Source organism: Pongo pygmaeus, chromosome 17, assembly GCF_028885625.2.
Source record: "Pongo pygmaeus isolate AG05252 chromosome 17, NHGRI_mPonPyg2-v2.0_pri, whole genome shotgun sequence".
Lineage (NCBI taxonomy): Eukaryota > Metazoa > Chordata > Mammalia > Primates > Hominidae > Pongo > Pongo pygmaeus.
This window is the reverse complement of record NC_072390.2, coordinates 39,467,526-39,485,964: the sequence shown is the minus strand read 5'-3', so window position 1 is coordinate 39,485,964 and position 18,439 is coordinate 39,467,526. Positions and strand designations below refer to the sequence as shown.

The 18,439-nt window shown below is 42.0% G+C and overlaps 1 protein-coding gene across 8 annotated transcripts in view; it reads left to right on the top strand.

The window, feature by feature from the left end:
- ZNF521 (zinc finger protein 521) overlaps window positions 1–13,853 on the top strand; it is a 298,052-nt gene extending 284,199 nt beyond the window's left edge. For 5 of the 8 annotated variants that reach the window (XM_063653514.1, XM_063653511.1, XM_063653512.1 and 2 more), the window contains one exon: window positions 11,500–13,853. In XM_063653514.1, the coding sequence (XP_063509584.1) occupies window positions 11,500–11,610 (111 nt within the window). In that variant the 3' untranslated portion in view covers window positions 11,611–13,853. Of the gene's footprint in view, window positions 1–5,111; window positions 5,929–11,499 lie in introns of those variants that run through there. The other 3 variants (XM_054461308.2, XM_054461306.2, XM_063653513.1) reach the window with 1 other exon arrangement.
- The last annotated feature ends 4,586 nt before the right edge of the window (window positions 13,854–18,439 follow it).

The following is an 18,439-nucleotide window of genomic DNA, read 5'->3' as shown; positions in this document are numbered from 1 at the left end:
ACATCTTTGAATCAACAGATTTCACAAAACTTCCATTCAAATGCCATTTTTGTTTTTATGACCATTGATACGTAACATTTTGCCGATGCCAACAGAGTGTTACAAAGCACAGACGAGACATGGTCTCTGCCAAAGAATTAGAAAAGTGAAGGCGATCTCTGGGCGTAAGTTTTGGGGTTGGGAATTTAATTATTCAACTCTAGGAAGATAGGTTCCCCCTGGCTTTCCTCCAAAGCTGAATTTCATCATTGATAGAGGTGCAAAAATTCAAATTTACATCAAGATTGCAGGAAAATGGAATGTCTTTAGCCAAGGTGAACAGTTTCAAAGGATCATGGATTTTTATTTTTACTTAAAAATATTTTTCTTGGATTGCATTTTAAATAGGATTAAACTGTTTGACCAGCAAATGTGGTCAGCTCTCAGAAAAAAGGAGGCTGAATTAATCATTTGTTAGAGTGCCAAGCCCAAAATGAGAATTCCAGTCTTGTAAAATGAAAGGCATCTCATATTTAAAAAGAAATACATAGTGCTAGAAGGGAATTTTTAAGGCCCTCATCTGTTTTTTAGCTTTCTAAGTTTAATTTCACATTTATAGAGAAAAAAAATACATACAGCACACTCCTTCCAAATGGGGCCCTTTACAGTAAAGAAAGTGTTTTTGAAACCTCACTATTAAGGTATCATACCTAGATGGATCTTCTTTTAAGCTTTAAGGTATGTTGTGGATTTGATTTTTTTTTAACACAAACCCCCCTCGTGTAAAACAACTGTTCATAACTGGGATTAATGGTTTGCAATTTTCAGTTACTTAGACATGGGGTCTCCAGGAGATGGCTTTTTGCAGAGTAGAATATGGCTCTCTGTGGGATTACAGAAGTTTTCTTCTCTTCCTACTTCCTTTTCTGTCTTCACCCCCCACCTCCACCAATGTTGCACTGATGTTCTTCTCAATTATGTAAAACACTTTCCCTTCATTGGAACAGATATTTTTTCTCATAACCTGTCATTGCATTAAAGTACTTTAGGGACTGTGAATTGCTGTGTAAAATTGGTGAGATTACCCACTGCTTTGTTCTAGTGTAGTGGTTTCCTCTGGACCTAAAGAGCTGAAAACTCTTGCACAGAGAGAAGCCTGCTTGTGGATGGCCTGGCAGCATTTTTCTGCTTTCTGCTCATATGCATTTGTGTCCTTGCTGTCTCAGGACTGGTTCTGTGGTGTGGCAAGTAGCCAGGGGGAGAGCAAACCGGGCCTCAGAGCCTACCCTCTCTTTGCTTGGCGCTTCTGCTGTCTACTTTTTTATCCTTCCCACTTGTCTCTTGTGTCCCTTTCTAAAGAAATAATGTCTATGAGCATCAGAAAACACAAAAAACACTGAGTGCTCCCATGAAGCAACTTCTTGTTTTTCTAGTCAGAGAATCTTCAGTCAAGACCAGAGACTAGGACTTCGCATCTGTTCTCACCAACACCTAAAAGCCAATCGGATAAACTGTGGCTCAGATATTCCATTCCTTCCCCCAGAAAATGAAATGAGGCCATTTGTATTTCCAGTGGACTTGAAATACTGTGTGGGGGAGGAGAACAGATACATCCGCTGGATCCTCAAAGGTGGCAAAGGCAAGCCCTTGAGGATAGAGCAGAATCCCATGGCGGGGTTGTTTCCAACACAAATATATCCATTGCCCAAGAAGCTCTAGGAACATGCTGCCTTCCACCATGAGCATCACTGCCAATGGTGGACAGCCAGGCCTGGGGAGACCCTGCCATAGCTCTCCGTTGGGCTGGAGCAAAAAAGGGAAACCAAACAAAATGAGAATAAGAGACCTCCGTGGTCTGCAGGCATCTCCACACCAAGAGGACTTTCTGCCCTTACATTTCTCATGCCAGATTTCTTAGGTTGATATTACTTACATTGGGTTGCTTTATTTTTGAATTTCACAAGCCATACCCTTGTCCTTCTCACAAATGATTTATATTCCTCTCTCTTATATGCAAAACATAACTCCTTTATTAAACAATTTCAGTCTGTTGTAGTAAGTGATGTATGTGTATTTGTTCATGTCCTTTGCACCTCTGAAGAGACTTGTATGGCTTTGGTTGAGGATGAAAGCATACAACACACAACCATTGCCAATTGTTATGGGCAGTTTGTTTTGGGTTCTTGTAGCATCTTGATATGAGCACATATAAAAACACCAGGAAAATTGCACTGTGTACTCTTTTACTAACCCCTAGAATCCAATCACATGTGGAGTGTCCATCATAAGCACTTAAACATTTGAAAATAATGTAATTAAACTGATTTTTTTTACTTTGATTTGGTAAGAAGAAAAAAACACCCATCTTTCTGTCAGAGTCCTATCATTTAGGTAAATACAGGTTGAGTATTCCTTTTTTAAAATGCTTGGGACCAGAAGTGTCTTCGATTTCAGATTTTGGCATATTTGCATATGCATAATGAGATGTCTTGGGGTTGCAACCCAAGTCTAAACACAAAATTCATTTATATTTCTTATATACCTTATACAGATAGCCCAAAGGTCATTTTACACAATATTTTCAATTTTGTGCATGAAACAAAGTTTCGGTACATTGAACCAGCAGAAAGCAAAGGTGTCACTAGCTTTGTCACCTATATGCCATCATGTCGGTGCTCAAAAATTTCAGATTTTGGAGTATTTGGATTTTGGATTTTCCCATTTGGAGATGCTCGATCTGTATTATCGTATCTTCTTGTACTTAATTGGTCATTCTTTTTGGACTTTTTAAAAATAAAAAACCTTTCTATAAACTTGACTCTGAGATAGCAAAAGGTTTAAGAAGGCTTAGACGTGGTGTATTTTGAGTAATCAAACTTTTATTGTTTATAACCTTTCTGAACAGAATCATGTTGATTTTTAAGAAAATAGCAAAGTGTTTTGGTCTCATTAGTACTTTTATTACCCTTTCTGTCTACATATTGGTGACAAGTACTTTTCAGAAGTATTAAAAATCAATATACAGATAAAAGAGCTGGCATAAAAACAATTGCTATTTCCTGTATTCACTCTGAGGCTGGGACTATAAAGATATGTTTTAAATAAGGGAGAGTGAAATACTGTTCTCCATCATGATTTGTCATCCATCTTTTTCAAAAATGAGCTAAATTTGAAATGGAACAAGGAAGACCTAAGTCCTCTTCACAAGGCTCCCAGCCCCACCACTTCTGCACCCAGCCCCAATTGGTTCTCAGCTGAACCTCTGGTCATTCAGCCTGTATTCAGGGAGCAGGCAGTTTGCTAGTTGCTGTAAAGGATGAAGAGATAACAAACATCTCCAAGATGAATCGCTCTGCTTAAAATACTCCAATGGCTCCCTTAACCTACAAGACAGTCTTAGCTCTTTAGCAAGGTAGATAAGACAGCTCATATTCTTGCCCCAAACCAGCTCCATCTTCATGTCTCGTGAGTACTGTTGATTCAGAATACTCCAGAAGAATTCAACCAATCTAAACAAGTTGCAGGTCTGCAAACGTACCTTGCACATTCCTGTTTCATTGCCCTGACCCGTGTGGGTCCCTTGGCCTAGAGTGCCCTCCCTGTACTCTCTGCTCATGTTTCCGGCTGTCAGTGTGCTAGATCCACCGGGAACCCTTCCCCAATGGCTAGGCAGGTTTAGGTGTATCCGTGACATTTCTGTGTTCTTTTCTAATGGTCTGCTTGCCATCTTACTTTACTTGTATGTGTCCACATGACCTTCTTTAGACTGTGAGTACTTTGAAGGCATGAAGGCAAGGACCATGCCCTTCCTCTCCAGTAGCCCTTGCCTTGCCAGCCAGTCACTGAGATAGCCAACCCCTCTTTCCTGAGCACTGCAGCGCTATGGCATGTTCTAGGTGCTGATGTACGTTTTCAATAGATGCTTGTAGAGGAATGAATAAATGAATGAACATTGGAATTATTGGCATGGGTGAGAGACAGGCCTACAAATAATCATGAGATAAGACCTAAGATGCATCCCATATAGGCAGTATAAAGTGCAGCAGGAAATCAGAGAAGGGAGAGATCAGTGTTAGATGGGGTGAGGATGGAAGTGGTGATATTTTGAGCTGTCCCCAAGGTTGTAATAAGAAGGGATTGGGGTCAGGGGATACAAGTGAGTAGTGAGAGAACATGGCTCCAGGAAAGCACAGAGGAGGAGAGTGGAGATCAGGCCATCTCCAGGCTTATGCTCCAGGCAAATATCCCGCACATCTGTGACCATCCTCCAGGCCTGGTTCTGGAACCTTCCCACCCGGTGTCCACCCTCAGGGCCTGGCTGGTGGTCCTGAGTTGCCCAGCAATCCCAGTTACCCTCTCACAATTTGGAAAGAGGGTATTCACTCAGAAAGGGGACATGCTAGCATAGATGAGCGGAGACCACCAATATACAGCACAGGCTGTGTCAGCTAAGAAAGAGCATCTGGGGACAGGGGAGACATGGCAGGCTACTGTAATCTGCTCCTGAGCCACGGTATGATCACAGCCCAAAACCCACCCTCAGGAGGGGGGCTGCTCCCACTGTCCATCATCAGCCAGGTAACTCTTGCATTTCATACCCATATTCAGGGGCAGATAGAGCCCCTGTTGTCAAGATGTTACAGTCTCAGAGGGATTGGAACAGAGGCATATGTAACCAATGGAAATCATGCACAGATCCATAAAACTGTTAAAACAGTGCTACCTGCTCCTTGAACACTGGGTCCTATCTTAATAAGAAGAGATGATGGATGGTGAGAGGGTATTATAGAAAGACATGGCAGAGGTGGAGAAAAGGCAAGGTGCCAGCCAGCCATCTCACGTTAAGGAGGCTCCTGCCCTGGCTTCTCCTTCCAGGCCCTCATGGGTGGCAGCAGGTTCAGAAGATCTCTGGGTCTGTTTCTCCCTGGGGAAGAAGCAGTAGATTTTTTTTAGCATTGGAGGGTACCCATGAGTACTATTCATCAGAGGGCAGAAACTCATTGTTCTGTTCAAGTCAATATGAATTAATTACATGTATATATGCTTGGTCTGATGAAAATGAAATCACTGAAGTTTGTTTTCCCTCTCTTCTTCTTTTTTTTTTTTTTTTTTTTTTTTTTTGTTATTTACAGAATCATACAATGACCCAACACAGCAGTTAGTGCAAGTACAGTCTCTCAAGGAGAATTGCTTTTGTGGCACAAAAAGGGAACATGTTTTACTCTTTGCACGAAACTTTCATTGTTAATGTATATTATTCAGAAACATTGTATTGTACCATAAAACTTGTATTATCAAACTGTTGGATGTTCATGTGTTTGAACTTTTGCGCACCGGATAGACCCCTTGTATATAAAGTGTTGCACATGTATTATGTCGTCTGATACTGAAATGGTCTTATAAAGACAAGTGGACTTGGGCCCTATTCAGGCAAGATTTAAAAAAAAAAAAAAAAGACTATGACCAAAATGGCTTAAGATAAAGTATTTCTAAGGAAGAAAGATTAAAAACAACTATTATACATGAGACTATGGTTGGACTTCCTTTTCTTTACACTTAAGCCTAGAATTTCTCCTTTGGTATATCAGCGCTTAAATCCAAGACTATTTTTTATTGCTGAAGATTCTTGCAAACCAAGAAGAGATGTTCTCACAGAACAGAACCCCACAGCTGGATAAGGCCCATATATATATATTTGTAAGCCTTGCAATGTGACAGGTAGCATCACTATATATGCAATAGTTGTTATGTAGACTGTCAAAGAATTTTTTTTTCCCTGGATACATTTGAAGCTTTGAGTGTTCAAGGTTTTCCTTAATGATTTCACGCAGCCAAATTCTTGAATCAGTTGAACTAACCTGTATGTTACTGTTATTAATGTTTACTCTGCGGTCTGAACCTGGAGATTACTGGAATTGTTTTCCAAAAGGAAATAAATTCAGTTTACCATTAGGTATGAGTGTATTTGTGTGTTTTCTTTCTCTAGTTACTACACCATTAAAAAAAATCTAATTGCCTGCACCCTTGGATATGAAATCTGCTCTTGAGCATATCACAGGCATTACCTCAATCATATTTAACCTTTTCACACTGGGCCAAATGCATCTGGAAGGATATTCATCACTCTTCATAGGGAAGGAATCAGACACAGTATCCTTCTACTCTGTTACATACTAACAGGTCACATTGTACTTGAGGATTCTGACATCACAGATGGATGTGATGGCTGTTTTCTGCATAATTTGCAGCCCAATTCATGTCATGCTGTGCAAATCTGAACTCAAAGTAGATGGCTGCAATTTGAGAGGCAGTTTGGCTTATGTGTACTTAAGAAGCAGCATTGTTCATTCAGAAGACAAAGCACAGAGCGAGGAGTCAGATGGTTGTTAGTTGTAGTTCTGGCACTGCCTCCCGGTGGGAGTTCCTTCACCTCCCGGCCTTGGTTCCTCCAGCCCAGGAAGGTAACAGAACCTGATCATCAGCCTTCACCCAGGCATGGGGCATCTCTGGAAGGTTGCCTCCACTACAGCCTGCCATCCAAGGGTGAATAAGTAAGAGCTCTAATTTCAGAGCTTCTTTTTGTTTTTTGAAAGAAGAAAAGAATTGCTATGTGTAACGTGAACCCTGATATTCACGTTTAGTCAAAATTGGTAAGTAAAGACCTGGTATTCATGGGCAACCATCATGCAAACTATGCTGAAAATATTTAAGCCACTGTGAGTCTTTTGACCTCTTTTAAGCTCTGAGATCTTTGAACCTTAAACAAACAAGAATCCTCACAGCACTTTTTTGGTGGGGAACTAAAAGAAGGGACCAGTTGACTTTGTTGTGACCACGTGTCACCAGGAGAACCATTGATGAAACCAAGATTACCAGCACCACAGTGCATAATCCCCATCCCATGGCTCTCGAGCCTTAACCTGTTCCAGGATCACCTAGAGAGCTTGGTACATCCTGGGGTGCTGGGCCCAACTCCCAGAGCTGCTGATTCAGTCGGCCTGGGGTGGGGCTCAAAACTGTCTAAGGAGTTCCCAGGTGATGCTGGTATTGCTGGTGTGGGGGCCACACGTTGAGAACCACTACCCTACCATATTTCCAAATTAGTTGAATACATTAAACATAAGTAATCAAGTGGAGTGGTGGCAAATTACCCTATTATGTTAGCAATATAAAAAAGGTTTGGTCAAATTTTAAGATCATTCAGAAACAAGTGTTTTATAGTGATTGAAGTATGTGTGCTCACCAGAATGTTGTGTGTGTGTGTGTGTGTGTGCGTGTGTGCAGATGGTTCCCAACTTACAATGGTTCAGCTTACAGTTTTGTTTTGTTTTGGGTTTTTTTTTTTTTTTTTGAGACGGAGTCTCGCGCTGTCACCCGGGCTGGAGTGCAGTGGCGCAAACTCGGCTCACTGCAACCACTGCCTCCCGGCTTCAAGCGATTCTCCTGCCTCAGCCTCCCAAGTAGCTGGGATTACAGGCACCTACCACCATGCCCAGATAATTTTTTGTATTTTTAGTAGAGACAGGGTTTCACTATGTTGGGGAAGCTGGTTTCAAACTCCTGACCACGTGATCCGCCCGCCTCAGCCTCCCAAAGTGCTGGGATTACAGGCGTGAGCCACTGCACCTGGCCCAGTTTACAGTTTTTTAACTTTATCACAGTGCAAAAGTAATACACATCCAGTAGCTCCTCAGGTTACAATGGGGTTGCATCGGCTAAATCCATCGTAAGTTGGCGAACATCTGTATTCAGCTTCATAATGCTAGGAAACCTGCATCTATACATTTCACAATGGATTGCCAGCACGCTATTTAATTAAAAAGCTTTTTCACCAGCTACATAAATAATGAAGTATGCTGAGAATATGCAAGTACATCTATAATCAAAATACTCAGCTATATTTTTTAAAAATTAAGATCTCTGGTCCATTCAGGATTTTGCATTTAGAATGAAATAGTCATGCTTAATAATGATTTTTTTAAAGCTTTAAAACATCTGGTTATTAATGAGTGAGTTATATTTTACTAAAGGTAAGCTGCTCTGTATTTACAGAAAGCAGGTAATGTGTCAACCCAGGGGTGTATCCCAAGATGCCTTTAACAACATTGCCTCTCAGAGACTTCCCAGACTCTAGTATAAACACCAGGAGTTGGAATTCTTAGGACACATCAGAGGCTGTGTTCGCCATTCTCCCTAGAAGCCTCCACACAACTGGGCATCGGGCTCCTTCAGCACAGACACAGTTCAGCCTCTTTCCATACAAAGCCGAGAGGCTGCAGGAGTTGACCATTATTTGCTCCATAAAACTGGTTGATCCTCCAGTAATTAGGAGGTAGTTCCTACTTAGCAGGTACTTCCTCCTTAAAACCAACCGTTCTTTGGGTCATAAATACTGAACAGTGCTTGGAGCAGTCATTCCCCTCTTTGGCTTGTTACCTTGTTGATATTTACATCCTAACTCCTTCCCTAAGGTTATAAAAAAGCAACTTAAAGATGAACAAAACATTAATAGGAAAATCAGCATCATGTGAAGTCAGAGGGGAGAAAATACACTACAGTAGTTGCCTTGTTTTATGCTTCAGTTTGGATTTTGAGTGTGTTTTAGCATTGACTGGGAGCTTTCTGGTAGTAAAGGGGGGAAAACATCCAGAAAGGAAGGAATATATCAGTTCCTCAAGAGAGAAAATGCTTCCCTAGCACTTAATTCCAAAAGAAATTTCTCCAAGGCCTTATAGATGGGTAGGTGACCAATATAATAGCCACTATTCCTGACCATAATTGTATGACTAAATACAGTGTTTTCTTATCTAGAGAAATGCTACTGCATCTATGGGTAGAGCCTAATATGCTGCTAAACTCAATACACAGGACAGGTCCACACAACAATGAATTATCTGGCCCAAAATGTCAATAGTACAGAGGTTGAGAAATTGCTGTAATGTAAAGTTGTACATGATTTGCAATGGCGCAAACTTCTTTACATTGGAATGACCTGGGGAACTTTAAAAACATCCATTGCCTGAGTCCCACCCCAGAGATCCTGACTTAATTGGTCTCAAGCAGGGGTTGCCAATCCCAGGACCACAGACCATTATGGGTCTGTGTGGCCTGTTAGGAACCGGGCTACACAGCAGGAAGTGAGTGGTAGCAAGGGAGCAGAGCCAAGCTTCATCTGTATTTACAGCCACTCCCCATCACTCACATGACCACCTGAGCTCTGCCTCCTGTCAGATCAGCAGCAGCCTTAGATTCTCATAGGAGCACAAACCCTATACTGTGCGTGCAAGGGATCTAGGTTGAGAGCTCCTTATAAGAATTGAATGCCTGATGATTTGCCATTGTCTCCCATCACCCCCAGATGGGACCATCTAGTTTCAGGAAAACAAGCTCAGGCCTCCTACTGATTTTTTTATTATGGTGAGTTGTATAATTATTTCATTATATACTATAATGTAATAATAATAAAGTACACAACAAATGTAAAGCACTTGAATCATCCCAAAACCATCCACCCGTGACCCTGGTCCATGGAAAAATTGTCTTCCACAAAACCAGTCCCTGGTGCCAAAAAGTTGAAGACCACTGGTCTAAAGCACAACTTCAAATCAGAAACTCCTCAGCTGATTCTAAGGGGGCCAAGTTTGAGAACCACTGGGTTCTGTAGCTGACATTCTCAGGTGAGTGTACCTGACTCAAGACTAGAAATTAGACAAGAACGTTCAAGGAGTAGAGAAGTGGTGTGGGCCTTAGTCTGCTCCCTCAACACTGATTTTTACAATGGGGAATTTCATGATTATTTTAACCCTGAAGTAACATAATAACCAATAGCAAGTCTGTGAAGAGGGAGAAAGGAAGGAATGACCCAGAATCCCATCACCCTTACACCTGGTCCAGGGATTATAGACTCAGCAAGTGAGAAAACTGGCGCAGGGGCCTCTAGCAAACTGGAGAGCAAATGCCCCCTCCCCTGCCCCACTGTTGCCTGCAGGGAAACAGACTCCCAGTGCCAGATTGCCCCGTGCCTTCCGAGGAGCCAGCAATCCGGGTGGCTACATGCTATGTTCCAATTTCCAAATGTTGGCAACCTATTCCATTTTTTTTTTTAATTCGAACTCTGCTGGCCCCCACTGTGTGGGCCATATGAGACACACTTTCAGGCCAGGCTTGAATCTTGGATTGCCAGTTTTGACCTCTGGCATCAACTGTTTTTTTTTTTTTTTTTTTTTTTTCTGATTCTCATTCCAGCCGATTTTAAATGTTTGTTTTAAAAGCATGATGTGACTTTTGTATATAAAAGTTCAAATCGTGCTTTGTTTTCAATTAGCATTATGTGCAGTTTTGAAGCTGCTCTGTGACCTTCATATTCACATTGCTTAATGCTGAACTGAGTAATCCAGTGAATGGATGTGTTCTATATGAGGCTGCCCCTATTTCTGGATATTTAGATTTCAGACAGATTTTGGGGGGTGATAAAGGATAACAAGTGATAGAAAGTTAATATTCTCTGATGCAAGTCAGATAATGCTAAATTCTGTGTTGTGAATGGGGGCCAGATTAATACGCTTTAGAAATCATGTAAATGGGTGACAGGGTTGACATTCTACTTGGAAAACTGACAAGCATAACCAGTGTTCCAGCCCCAGTGGAAGGTCACAGCACCAGAGACCCTCTAGGGACCCCCACAGGCTGGGCTAGGCTTCCCAGAGCAGCTCTGGGCCAGTTCCAGAACATGGACAAGGACTCCAGTGAACCCTCAAGTTCTGCTCTATAGAGCATGGCAGCCTGACTTTGTGTCTGTTTGTGCCTGTTGGGGTGCAACATTGCAGAACTCTTGAGAAAGGAAGGCTGGAAATCCAGATCCCATTATAGAACACCTGCAAATGCTTCTCCATTTAACTTCAGCAGGCCACAGACACTTACCACCTCCCTTGTGTGGAGGAAGCGCCTACCAAAGACACTGAAAACTGGAGTTCAAGAAAAGAGGGATGATTTAGGCTAAAATAGGCCAGCATGGGTTCCTGGCAGCGTCCCAAAGCTCAGGTCTGGTTGGCACTGCATTCCTGGGTGAGTGCCCCCTGAGACTGCGGAGTAGCCTCGACCATTTCTGCCAGATTCCTCTGTAATGAAGTCAGCTGTCAGCTCCTTGGGGGGAAAAGCACAGAGCCCCTTTATTTCCAAGCAGGTGTTGCAGCATATTAAAGGTTGAATTCCATCTTGTGCTCACATCCTGAATGAGCCAGTTTGCAGGCAAGCTCAGTTCTTTCTGCAAAGGGAGAAACTTGGCAATGGTGGAGGCTGAGTACTTAAATGGCAATCAACTTCTGGCTCATATCAATTAATTCCTTCATGGACTTCTGCCTAAGTATAGCATCTTGAATTCCCAGCTGCGGCGGCTATGAAAAACAGCCCAAACAACACACGCCACCATCTCAGGGAGGGCGCACCGGCGGAATGACGGGCGATGCTATCTCAGGGCAACCGCGGATGTTGATTTCGGGCTCTCTCTTTGTTTACCTACAGAATACGGAGACGAACATACACTCATTTCTCAGGATGGGAAATTCTTCAAGAAAACATCAACTAAGTCTAAGAAAAATCCCTCTGAGGGGAATCACCTCTTTTTGGCTTTAAAATACCTAGATCCAAAGTAACGGTGAGATGTGGGAGCAGAATGCAGGATAGAAGATCAGAGGATGGCTTTATTGTGAGCAATATCTTCTCAGAAACTGGAAAGCCCCATTCCAAAATGACCTTCATCCCAAGGAACCTACCAGAGTCCTGTCCATCTCTGTTCCATGAACAAAGAGCTCTTGCTCAAGGGCTGCAGACAGACTGAGGGTGATGCGCTGTGCCATGTGAGACTTGGCCGTTCTTCAACTCATCTGGTTGATTCAGACCACAACATCCACATGGGGATGTGGATGTTTAAAGATCTCTCCTCATCTAATGATCTAATAATGTTGCTATCACCAAGGTATAGCCAAAAAGTCAAGGTCACCTGGGAGGGGCAAACACATTTTTCCTCTCCCGAGTATGAACAGCACTGGCTTCTCTCCCTCTCTGCTTTCTTTTTCTGAGTCAGTGGAAGAGTCTAGTCCCAAAGCCTTTGCTTCCCTGAGGCTCTTACATCATTCAATATGGTAGCCACTAGCTATTTAAAGATGTGGCTATTTAAATTAAGCAAAATAAAAAATTGAGTTCCTCAGTCTCACTAGGAACATTTCATGTCTTTGGTTGCCACATGAGGTCCATGGCTTCCATATGGAATGGCACAAATACAGAACAGTCTCCTCATCGTTCAGAGTTCTATTGGCAGTCCTACCATTCTAACCTATCCCCTCCCCGCTACTTTCACCCCCTTGATGTACAGAGGTCCCTCTTTCTCTAGTTCCAATATATTCCTTCCCTCTGCATACTTTCCTTCTGTTTTCAAATGTGTGCAGATTTCTTCACTTCTTTAAAAAAAAAATCTTTTTGCTTGACCCTGAAGCTTCTTCTTTAAAGGACTGTTTTATTTATTTCCTTCATTTTCTACCAAATTTCTCAGATTTGTGGTCTTCCCCACATCCTCCATTTCCTGACCACTGACTCACTCCCGACTCACCTGCAGGCTGGCTTCCATCAATCAGCAATATCCTCTTCCTGAAAATGCATTGGCTAAGGTCACCAGTAGCCACCCAGTCTTTGTTTTTTTGTTTTGTTTTGTTTTTTTCCTTTCCCAGTTCTTCTTCTCCTCTTTCAATCATTTAGTCCATCAGACACCAACTCCCATGTTCTTACTTGGCAATATTTCTATGTTTATTCTTTCCTTTCCATTTCCAATGATAAGACCTTAGGGGCACCCTTATCATTTACCTGCCTCTGGTCTTTCTCCCCTTATCCCCCTTGTGTATGGCCACCATGTATCTTTATAAAACATTTATTTCACATCATTTGCTCATTTAATAAATACCTATGACTCCCAGAGTAATGTAGTGAAAAAGGATGCAGTTTAAATGAAGTTTGGATCTTTTCCTGCCACTTAGTATGTAGCCTAGACCAACTTACTTTGCTTTTTCTAAGGCCCCTTTTCCCTTCTTTAATTTGAGGATAAGTATACTTATAAATTATTGTAGGATTTTGCTGATAATATCATCAGTGTCTAGAAATACCTGAAACATATTAGATGACCTATATAGAAAAGTTTTTAACTATTATTGTCTTTATTTAACCCAAACTCTTTTTCTGTCCATTTTAGAATCACTGCCTTTTCTCTATTGTAACCTCTTACCCCTCTGATTCCTCTGTACCACTCCCTTGTAATCTTTCTAAAAACCACACTTTTTATCATGTCTCCTACCTATGAGAGCCTGGAATAATGGTCTTCATCTTCCACCAAAAGTTGAATATTCCTTTGACTTTCCAGAATGTCTTAACTTTGTCCAACTCTGTACACCATTCTTATACCTTATCCTGCTTCAGTCTATTTAAGCCAATCAAGCCCCATCATCATGCTCCCTCATCCTCCCTTGCACATCTAATTCATTCCTTTTTTTATTGTTCACTTCTATCGATTCCCACTCTGTGCAAAACTCTTCCTTCCTCCTCTCCAGTTACCCAGTCCCGCTCAGTCTTCTGGTCCCAGAAAAAGCCCCTCTTCCTTCATAAAATCTAATTTCTCTGAATGCCTGTTGCACTTAAAACCTAGCTTAACAATTCATGATTTTCTTCAAAACTAGTTTGTCTGCAATGAAACAAAACTAATTTATCCTCAAACTGGATTACAACTTTTTCAAGGATGAGGAATCTGCTCTCTATTTGATTTTATTTTTTAAACTATCCTTGGTGATTTTACCTAATAGAAGTTCAATAAAGCACACATTGTTCAATTACTAGCTTGAATATGGTCCTCAGTTTATCTTAGTTCAACACACATGGGTTATTTGCCTACCCTGAGCCAGCTACAAAGGATAAAGAGGTATGACAAGATCCCTGGTCTTCAGAAATTCGCAATTACAATTACCCAGAGACTCAGTCTTTTCTCCTTGTTCAACAGTTGCCACCATCCTCATAAACCAGATAAGGAAGAGCATGTGGGACCTGGGTCAGCTTGGACTTGATTTGTAGCCATAAGATGTTGAAGTTGGAAGTCATAATGCCTTCCTCTTTGGCCTCTTCATTGATGGTGATTTCAGTTGATGTGTTTAGCACCTAGATCCTGCAATTGGCTGCTCCTAAACAGTCAGCAGCATGCTGCAAGGCAGAAAATCAACTAGATGTGGTCCACACCCAACTGACTAAAAGTATTTCTCTACCATGAACGAAGTCTTGCGCTAGAAACAGATCATGCTACACGTATTCAAAATGTAGGTTAAAACAGCATGCAAAACTGCATCTGGAAAGGTACCAGATCTATATGTAAATTCAAGCTGTAGCCCATTCTTTCCTTAAAGCAACAAAGATGTTGACTGTGATTACAGATAATAAGAGCTTTCCTTCTGATGAAATGAGCATACACTGAATCAAACATACAATATATTCCCATGACAAATATATTTACACTCAACTCAGAACACGGAGAGAAAAGAAAATGTCAATAGTTGACAGCTTCTTGGCCTATGGGGTGTAATCCAGGAGCATAATAAATTCATTTAAGCTTGGTATTGAATAAATGCATGTTAGGCCTGTGCATTTTTGGGGGGCTTTCCCCCAACACATTGTTTTAATACAATGTCACGTTTCTCCGTGTTGCACAGTCCTCCTGCTGCTGTCAGCAGAGACAGGGACAAAGCTAATCCTTTGGGTCAAACCTGGGATAATTTGCCCTAACGAGTAAAGATAGGAACAAAAAAAGGACATCATGGAGGAAAATGCCTGATTGTCAAATGTTGGCAGATAACCATTTCACACTGGAAAATACATCTCAAGAATGTTGGCTGCTGGGAGATTAAAAGTCTGAAAAGAAGATGTATTTCCATGGAAGATCTTAATCATGCTGATAAAAGGATAAGCACAGTCAAGAGGATATAAACCACATCAAAGTCCACCTCTGTTTAGAAGCTGGAGACTGCTCCCTTCTCCTTATTAATGTATTTCTCATCCCAGCCAAATTGGATGTGAAGATACGTTCCTTATTCCTGGCAGATCTTGCAAAGATATCAAACATTTCAGACTTTGCGTGTGAAAGCATGACATATTGGTTAAGACTGGAAATAGCATGTTTCTAGTAGAGTTCAAGTCTATAAGAAATACTACACCCTACTGTTTTCGTAAATGCCAGAGTTCCATTGAATCGAGACAGATGGTAGCAGGCAAAGATGCAATCTTATAATCAAAAGCTAAAATATGTCAAAAATATGTTAGCAAGCAAAATGTAGCAGATTACTAGCTTCTCATGTCATGACAGCTTGCAAAACATGTTAGGATGTTGAATTTCTACTTATGTAAATAAATGAGCAGTAAACAGAGCAGCAGCATGGCATGAGAACTCATGTGTTGACTGTCCCTTCACTGCGGTTTGGGGAACAGAGCGAGCCACGTGGCCCCAAGGAGACCCAGATGGATATTAAAATGTCTCCAGAACAAAGCGTGGGATCCATTTTCCTTTCATGAGCAACAAATTTCTCTGTGATACCTAGAAGCTGTTTAGCTGAATTACAGGAGACATTCGAACTTCCCAGAGAGAATTGTGAGGGTTCCATTGAGAATCATCATGCCATTTAGCTCAAGGAAACAAGAGGGTGAGTACCCAAGTACCCAAAATGTACCCAGGGCTTTCTGTATATGTCAATCTCAGCCCAAGGAAGTTTCTTTGATCACAGTCCTGGTTTCTTAGTGTCTTGCCTAATTTTTGATCAGGGTTGTGGGGAGCAAAGGCAATGTTAATCATGGTTGGTGCAGGGGGAAGAGGAGGTGAGGTGCTTTTCTTTTCTTTTTTTTTTTTTTTTTTTTTTTTTTGAGACAGAGTCTCGCTCTGTCACCCAGGTTGGAGTGCAATGGCGCGATCTCGGCTCACTGCAACCTCTGCCTCCTGGGTTCAAGCGATTCTCCTGCCTCAGCCTCCTGAGTAGCTGAGATTACAGGCACACGCCACTGTGCCTGGCTATTTTTTTTTTTTTTTTTTTGTCTTTTTAGTAGAGATGAGGTTTCACCATGTTGATCAGGCTGGTCTTGAACTCCTGACCTTGTGATCCACTAACTTTTATTGAGCACTTACTGTGGTCCAGGTGTTGTGTACTGCTGTCATACCAAATTAGATTCTCAGCTCTTGAGATGGAGAGAAGATCACTTTTACTATTCCATGCTCAATGGAAGTTCAAATCTGACCCTCTTCCCTGCTCCCGTGGTCAGGGAATCTAGGGTGGGAAGAAGGTGGGTCTTCCATTCTCACTCCAGCATGGCCCCGCCTGACACCTGCGTCACACTCCAACACAGGCTGCCTCTGCTCGGCACAGTACCAAAGACACAAACATCAGCTCCATTTTTAAATTTCTGTTTAAAAATTTAAAGAGAGAATCTGTTGGGGAAAACGTCATTGTACTAGAGAATGATGCACTTTAGAGCAAGAAATATCTGTATATCTATATCTATATCTATTAATATTTATATATGCAGAGATATAGATAGATAGATAGATAGATAGATAGATAATGAATAGTCTCGCTCTGTCGCCAAGGCTGGAGTGTGGTGACGCGATCTCAGCTCACTGCAACCTCCGCCTCCCAGGTTCAAGCAATTCTCCTGCCTCAGTCTCCCAAGTAGCTGGGATTACAGGCACGCGCCACCGCATCCAACTAGTTTTTGTATTTTTAGTAGAGGAGAGGTTTCGCCATGTTGGCCAGGCTGGTCTCGAACTCCTGAACTCAAGTGATCCCCTCTGTCTTGGCCTCCCAAAGTGCTGGGATTACCAATGTGAGCCATAGAGCAAGAAATATTCTGATAAACTACTCGGGTTGGAGAGTGAGGGTCAGGGGTCTGCTCCTGTAACAAAAGATGCTGCCTAAATTGCTGAACATAAACTGAGGAAAGGAGTTTGCATTTTTCCAGAGGAGAAGCCAGCAACCCTGAGCTCTGGAGAAGAAAGGACCAGAGTAGGCAACAGGTGGTGTAGCTGCTAAGTCGGGACTTTGGAGATGAGACGGGTCTAGAGCATAATCCTAAGTTTGTGTTGTTGTTGTTGCTTTGGTTTGGTTTGATTTGGTTGTTGTTGAGGATTGGGCCGTGTTAAACCTCTTCTGCTATCTTCTCCACAAAATCTTCAGTCAAGACGCAGTGCTTGCTAATGCTTCTGAGTGAGCTCACTCTTTATGGGGAGCATAAAACAGGGGATGAGTCCTGTCTCTGGCCTGACTGGCCTGACACTCAGTGAAAACATAGTCACATAAGCAGGAGCCACAGAATAAGGGAACGGCTAGCATCTGGATTACCCACAGCAAACGGCACCCCTGCAGAAGCGTTCCTGAGAAGAATAGATGCATGGAGAGTGTGAGCTGGGAGACAGAACAACGTTTAGTTAGTGCAATGTTTAGCACCAGCACCTAATGAGTCCCTCAGTCAGTGGCTGGGGAGGTCCCAACTGCTCCCCACTGGGTACCCGACCTCACACCGTCCCCACGGCCTCTCTTCTGCACCCTTCCCAACCACCCTCCTCTTCCCACAGTTGAGCAAAAGTGAGTCCTTCCACTTTGCTCGTGGACAGTACTTTCAAGGCTTCCTTTTGTTGCTTTGGCTTTTGCAGACACGTTTATCCTCGGAGTCACCACCCTAAGAGGCTTAACAACACACTTTTGTACAAAGTTCTCTCCCCGAATTACAAATGAGAAGTTCTGGGGCTAGTTGTTAAAATAATAAATTTCGAACCTGAACTACATAGGTGTCTCCCTAAATCCACACAACAACCTCAGAACACTTGACATCCGCGTCTTACAAATGAGGAAAGTGGGGTTCAGAAAGGTACTTGCCCAGGGTCTCAAGGCTGAGTGTGGGCATGATTCAAATCAGAGATTATATGAGAAAAAGGATGAGAATAAGTATATCTATGTGATACATATTTATGTATCAAAGACTGATGTAGAATTATGTCTCTACATACAGAATAACGTTAAACATTTATTAATTAGCATCTTATTCGGCATTCCATTGAGAAAGATAATCATTTCTAAGACCAAATAAGATCTCTGAACTTCCCTATAACTGTCATTCTGTGCGAAAAATTGACTTGGGTGGATTCCTGCTAAGTAATATATGAAATATGCAATTCACACATTCTGGTAAAATTGAAGCAGGTGAACTCTAACTGACAGGAAGTAATGAATGTAATAAGCCAAAGGGAATACCTCGGTTTAAGCAACCATATGCTTTAGTTATCAGTGCGAGTATAGAGGTAATGGTCCCCGCTACATAATTCACTTGGTGGCTCTTTCCCTAAGTGCACCTAAGTGGATGTTCCCCTGTGGGCGGAGCCAATGTAGAAAGTCTTTGG